Raw genomic sequence first — 7,500 nt, forward strand, 5'->3', positions numbered from 1 at the left:
CTCTTGGGTCGGACCAGCACACACACACACACACACACACACACACACACACACACACACACACACACACACACACACACACACACACACACACACACACACACACACACACACACACACACACTCACACACACACATACACACACACACACCACACGGTGCTCACCTCTGAGCGGCTCTTGAGGCTGCTCCTCTTGGGTCTGACCAGCACGTCCTTAAAGTCCAACTTGAGGTCCGCGTCCACCCTCGGCATCGTGCCGGCTGCTGCGTGTGTGTGTGTTTGCTCGAGCGTGTGTGTTTGAGTGTGTGTGTGCGGCGCGCGTGTGCGTGGTGTGTGTAATAAGCTGCGTAGAGGAGAAGAGGAGGATGAGGAAGAGGAAGAGGAAGAGAAACACTGGCGGCTGTGGCAGGAGAAGAGAGGGAAGAAGAATAGAGAGAAGAACGAGTGCAGACAGCGACGTAGGAGGAGGAGGAGGAGGAGAATAGAGGGAGGCAGAAGAGAGTGCAGGATAGAGAGAAGAGGAAGAAGAAGAGAGCGCGGGATAGAGGGAAGAAGAAGAGATAGAGGGAAGAACGAGTGCAGACAGCGACGTAGGAGGAGGAGAAGGAGAATAGAGGGAAGAAGAGAGTGCAGGATAGAGAGAAAAACGAGTGCAACAGACAGCAATGTAGGAGGAGGAGGAGGAGGTGTGTGCCGCAGTAGCAGCTGAGAGAGTCCAGCCACCAAACCGGAGCCTTGCGAGGGGGTGCGTATTTATAGAGCTGGGGGGGGCAGACCCACACCACAGGCCCCCATGACTTTATATGGACGCTCTGGTTGTAGTTCGACACCTCCCTCCCCCTCCCTCCCCACACACACACACACACACACAATTACACGCACACTCAAGCACTCACACACGCCCTCTTTCACACGCATAGTCATAGATAGCATAGACTCGGACAGCTCCCGACACACACACACACAGTCACACATACACAGTCACACACACATACACACACACTCAAGCACTCACACACGTGTGCCCTGGTCTTTCACACGCATAGTCATAGATAGCATAGACTCGGACAGCTCCCCACACACACAATCACAATCACATATACACACACACTCAAGCACTCACACACACACGCCCTGGTCTTTCACACACATAGTCATAGGTGCTGTTTCCACGTAGCAGGATATTTTTTTAGCAGGGTATTTTTTTCTCCTCCATTGTATCCTCCATTGTAACAAATGCGTTTCAGCCCCCTAAACAGGTTATTTTTTTTCTCCTGTTTTTTATACCTGGATTTTAAATATCTGCTACGTGGAAACGGAAGGCCAAAACCAATGCAAAACCAATGCAACCAGGAGAAAAAGATATCCACATATAAAAATATCCAGCTACGTGGAAACGTCACCATAGATAGACTTGGACAGTGTTATACAGTCACAAACGCACACACACACAAACTCTCTCTCTCACACACACACACATACGCAGGCACACACAGCACACATACGTACACATTCAAGCTGGTACACTGGTGCACTCACACAATGTTATACAGTCACAAATGCTTTCATACACGCACACATACACACACACAAACTAGCTGGTCTCACACACACATCGACACAGACAATCACAATGTTATACAGTCTAAAACACTTTCACACACACATGCACGTGCATAGACACTAGCTGGTCTTACAAATGCATACAGTCATGCCCAGATTTCACAGTCACAGACGGTTACAAACACAATCACAAACAGTGAAACACACGTCTCACACACACTCTCACACACAAATTACACACAAACTGACTTGCAAATAGCCTACTATATTAATATATATAATATAGAATATTGAATATATATCTCATACACATACACAGCCTTGCTCTCCAAATCACAGTGCACTTAAAGGGACACTGTGTGAGATTTTTAGTTGCAGCCCATTTACTAATGTTACCTTTTTCATGAATACTTACCACCACCCTCAAAGTCTAAGTATTCATTACGACTGGAAAAAAATGCACGTTTCATACATGAAAAGGAGGATCTTCTCCATGGATCTTCTCCATATTTCCAAAAATAGCCATTTTTAGCTGCAAAAATGACTCTACTTGGACCATACTAGAAAAAATATTTGTTTATTACTCAGACAAGTTTCATGTAAAGATCAAATTTGGCAATTGGCAGCCCAGTTTCAATGAGCAGCATAGTTGCAGTACCCTTTTTGACCATTTCCTGCACAGTGTCCCTTTAAACCTCTCTCAGTCCGAAATACACAGCTAATCACCTAAACGCACAATAAAACACAAACAAGAAACAAAAAACACCCACGGTCTGGCAATCACTCATAAACTGGCTCTCAGACCAGCACAGTCCTAAATTAACTCATTATAATTATTATTATTATTATTATTATTATTATTATTATTATTATTATTATTATTATTATTATTATTATTATTATTATTATTATTTAACACCAGCCAAAATGGCAAGTAGATGTCAATTGTACCAACCAAACACCCTCATTAATGGGTGAAAGTGGCTGCTAAGTTTAGCATTTAGCTGGCTGGCTGGTGCTAAAGGGGTATGCCAATATTTTGAAGCTTAATACAGTTAAAATGGTTGGCTGGGGTTTATAAAGGTGGTAAAGTGTCTTATTTTTCATGTTAAGCGTTGTCTTGTAGCATGCTACACGGATCCATTGACTTTCACTAGCTTAGCGACATATTCCCTCTTTTAACTTGTCTTAAAGCAAGACAACGCTTAACATTAAAAACAAAACACTTTACCACCTATATAAACCGTGGCCAACGATTTTAACTGTATTAAGCCCCAAAATAGTGGCATACCCTTTTAATGTAGAGCCCTGCAGACCGGCCTTAAGCACACCACATCTTACTGTAGGCTAGGCTACGCTAGGCTAGGCTAGGCTAAACAATAATAATAATATATACATATATATATATATATACTGTATATAATATATATATATATATATATATATATATATATATATATATATATATATATATATATATATATATATATATATATATAAACAAAAAAAACCTTAGGTTAGGCTAGGCTAGGTTTCTTTATCAGTCTCCACCAAGGAGAGATTTGCCTCAGAGATAGGAAGGTTGCAGCACCACAAAAAGACATTAAAAAAGACAAGCAGCAGCAATTAAAGACATTAAAAAGACAAGCACCAACAAGCAAAACAGATAAAAGTAACGTGCTATACGTTACCAGTGTGCTTGCTCTGTCTTTCCCAAAACAAACAAAGACACACGTACTACAGTAGCCGGCCCTTTCCTCTCTACAGCTAAACCGTTTCTCGCCGTGTCTTTCTTCATCAATACAAAGGCACACACACACACAGGCATGGTAGTGGGTCAAGCTCTACCATTTTTTCTCAGAAATAAATACACACACATATAGGCATGCATGCTCTGCATCTCCCCCCCCCCTCTCTCTCTTCTCTCAAACACTCACCACACACTCACACACTCACACACACACACACACACACACACACACACACACACACACACACACACACACACACACACACACACACACACACACACACACACACACACACACACACACACCACACACTCACAGAGCTGTCACTATTCCTCGCTACAGCTAAACTCTTCTCCCCCCCTATCTGTTTCTCTCTAACACACACACCAGCACACACACACACACACACACACACACACACACACACACACACACAGACACACACACACACAGACACACACACACAGAGATGGTCTCCCTGCTCTGTCTGTCTGTGTCAAAACGCAGCCAGTGCCATGCGTTAGCTCTCTCTACGTCTCAAACACAGCCAGTCCCTTGCATAGGCTAGCTCTCTCTACCTCTCACACACACTCCCAGCGTCATCATCCCTTTCTGCACTCACCTCTGTCTTTCTCCCTTTCCTTCTCTCTCTCTTTCCCCCTCTCCTTCTCTTTCTCCCTCTATTGCTCTCCCTCTCCCTCTCTCTGCTTTTCTCCTCTTCCCTCCTTTCTCCTCCTCCTCCAGCTGACTGTACTCTGGATAGCAGCAGCAGCAGCAGCAGCAACAGCAGCCAGTGTTGCCAGGTTGGGCAGGTGCACGCCCAATTGGGCTACTTGGATGAGCGTCTGCGGGTAAAAACGGGAAAAATTTGCCATTTGGCGTTTTTTTTCAGCCTTTTTAGGCCCATAGAAGTCAATGTGATTTGCTGAATTTTGGCCGGAATTTAGCACAATTTGGCGGTTTTTGAGAAGCTTTTGGGCGGGATTTAATCAGACACATCTGGCAACCCTGACTGTACTCTGGATAGCAGCAGCAGCAGCAGCAGCAACAGCATTTCCTGTCTGTCCTGCTGACGTAACGTGCACACACACACGCACACACTATACATACACACACGCGCGCGTGCGCTCGCACACACACACGCACGCGCACACACACACACACACACACACACACACATACACACGCGCATGCACGCACACGCACACACACACACACACATGGCCGTAGTTACATTTGAGGCTAGCGAGGTCCGGACCTCGCCTATCGTGAGAGGTTTTATTATTATTATTATTATTTTAACAGCAAATATGACCAACTGAAACACACAAAAACATCTATAAACCTTTGTGAAGCCTCCTGTGCAAACTGTGGTTAACCTCCATGTGTTCTAGTTTTGCCTTTGTGTTCTGTTTTTGCGAGTAAACAAGTTTAATTAATATCGCAAGTGGTGCGACTTGTGGGAGAGAACGCAACTCAGCCGACATCGCAAGTGTTTGGTCGCGTTCGTGACAGCGCATTGCGCAACGCAAAATTACCACGCTTTCTGGTTAGGAAATGCTTTGAAATGGCAAAGTGTGCGTGTGCAGCCTGCGCAGTAATGTGCCGTCACGAACGTGCCCATTAAGCACGCGCTTGGTGAGAGATCCGCTATCAGAAAGCCCGCGCTTGGTGAGATCTCCGCCAACAGAAAGCTAACAGTTGTTTACCTAAAGCTCATGCGTAACAAGTAGGCTATGGTGTCTTAAAAAGCCATTTGAGTCATTATTTTAAGAAGGCCGGCTGCTGCATCAGCTGCTGCATAAAGGTAAAAGCATAGGATATCCGTGAAAGGTAATTGATTGTAAATTGGAAAGCCTGTGATAAACGCTGATAGAGGAGGTCACCGGAACATCTTCAGGTGTGGATATTTTCCTGTTAATTTGGACAAGTGCCAAGACTATCGACGTTGCCACGTCTTCGTCAGAGTCAAGCGCAGTAAAATATCCACACCTGAAGAGGCTCCCGTGACTCTGTGTCTGCATAGCCGTGACGCACCAGATGGCTCAGGAGTGCGGAGGATAGGCTACTTTTCTTTCTCGTTGATAGACTTTTGTCTTCTGCGCTTGTGAAGAACTATAACAACAACTAAATTAAAACAAAACGTTTGATGCGACTCTAGGAAGAAAAATGTTTACTCCAAAATAGGTGGTTTGCACTACAGAGATAGCTATCCCTGTACCTTTGGAGGAAAACAGCTGAAGTGTAATTTCATTGGGAGAAAAAATATGAATGGCTGAGGATGTAGCTTATTGTGCAACTTCTGGGTCAAACTTTAGTTTCCTTACAAAGGGCTTTACTGACTGGGAGAATGTTGTTTATGATAAAAGAGGCATGATACCAAAGCATAGCCATTCAAAGGGAATAGGCTGAGTTGGCTGAAAACTACAACATATTTATTATTATACATGTCTACATATTTACTATTTCACATTAGGCCTATTCATTCATAGAGGAGGGCCCTATATATAGGCCTGTGTAGCCTATATTCATTTATTTTATGAATTAATTTTTAATTTATATTTTTTATTCATAATAAAATTTCGACGCACGCTCTGCGCGCGCATTATGGACCTCGCCTACTTCACATGGCTGGCTACGGCCATGCACACACACACACACACACACACACACACACACACACACACACACACACACACACACACTGCAGATCAGATCAGCGCTGCGGTAAGGCAGGCACACCAGGCACTCCTGATGTCCACTGAGCCCAAAAGCAGTGCTCTTGTGCCTGGATGGACATTTCTATCCAATTTGTTTCAAGTTTCAAGTTTCAAGTTTATTGATTTCACAAAGGGACAGCATATATTCACCAGAAGAGTTGGTAGAGCGCTACTAGTGTCCCTCAAAACCAATTGGTGCTCTTGGAAGGGGTTCAATGTTTAAAAAAGACTGAAGGAAAAAAATCCTTGTTCCAGGCACTTCAGTTGGACAGCATATATTACCAGCATTTAAACAAAAATGCTAAATATACAAGATTATTGCCATGAGGCTACATTCCATCTTTTGTCCCTTGGCCTTGTCAGGCTTGATGTTCCTTAAAAAAAGACAAAGTTAAAACAAAACTAAAAATTAGCATACAGTCATTGCACACAGTTGTAAAATTAAAGAGTCAAAGATAATTCACACATTATAAAATAAATAATACAAAATACAATTACAAAATACAATACCCAAATAAGTAAAAAAAAAAAAAAAAACCTATGGACCCGTGGTAATTTGCAATTACCCCCGGACCTCCGTGATTTTTCAGGGCGCATTCGGACGGGATAAATAGACATATGTTATTTACTCAATTCACAGACATCATGAGGGGGTGCAGACGGCGCGCCTATGTGAAATTACCCCAGGACGTCTGTGTTTTGACGAAATACAGTAGGTAATTCGTGGCGGAATTATTACCTCACAAATCGTGGACATGGCACATTCGCACAGGACTAAAACATTCTCCGCAATTATTCCGAATTACCGGGGGTCCATAGGTAATAAATGTCCCGTCTGAACCGGGCTCAAGATGTTGTTGTGAAGTGGAGGAGACGCACTCACACTGTCGCCTAATAATTGAATCCATGAGACGAAAAGTAGTCCAAAGTCCAAAAAAAATGTCCAGAATTGTAAATACCTGGTAACATTTGATTTTTAACATTGACATTAAAAAATCTTATATTATTATAATTAAGAAGCTTTTGTTTTCTGACTTCAAGAAAAACAAAAATTAAAAATGTAATGTTCAAACTGCAAATTAAACATAGGCCTATGTTCAAAATGTGAAAATGTGGACTTGTATGGTTCTTCGTCTCAGGGCTTCAATTAATAACTGGGTGCTGAATCCCACATGAAACATAGATGAGTAAATGAAGCGAAGGACAGCACTCTTCAGATTTTTGTTTTGTTTATTCGCCTAGATCAGTGTTTCTCAACCTTGTTTGTCCTGCGAACCCCCTAAACCATTTTGTCATATGGTGAGTACCCCTCTCACTCGTGCTCTACGTATATCTGTTCCTCTATCCCAATGTGACTACATTCCATATATTTGTTATTATTACATTTTTCCAAGTAACCCCTGAGGTGTGCTCGCGTACCCCTAGTGGTACACGTACCCCTGGTTGGGAAACACTGGCCTATACA

The 7,500-nt window shown here is 43.1% G+C and overlaps 1 protein-coding gene across 1 annotated transcript in view; it reads right to left on the bottom strand.

The window, feature by feature from the left end:
- The window catches only part of gmpr (guanosine monophosphate reductase), a 35,423-nt gene extending 34,708 nt beyond the window's left edge, over positions 1–715 (bottom strand). Inside the window, exon 1 of the mRNA XM_063186074.1 lies at positions 167–715. Coding sequence (XP_063042144.1) covers positions 167–253 — 87 coding nt within the window. The 5' untranslated portion in view covers positions 254–715. The remainder of the gene's footprint in view (positions 1–166) is intronic.
- Between the last annotated feature and the right edge of the window lie 6,785 nt (positions 716–7,500).

The sequence above is a fragment of the Engraulis encrasicolus genome, chromosome 20, assembly GCF_034702125.1.
Source record: "Engraulis encrasicolus isolate BLACKSEA-1 chromosome 20, IST_EnEncr_1.0, whole genome shotgun sequence".
Lineage (NCBI taxonomy): Eukaryota > Metazoa > Chordata > Actinopteri > Clupeiformes > Engraulidae > Engraulis > Engraulis encrasicolus.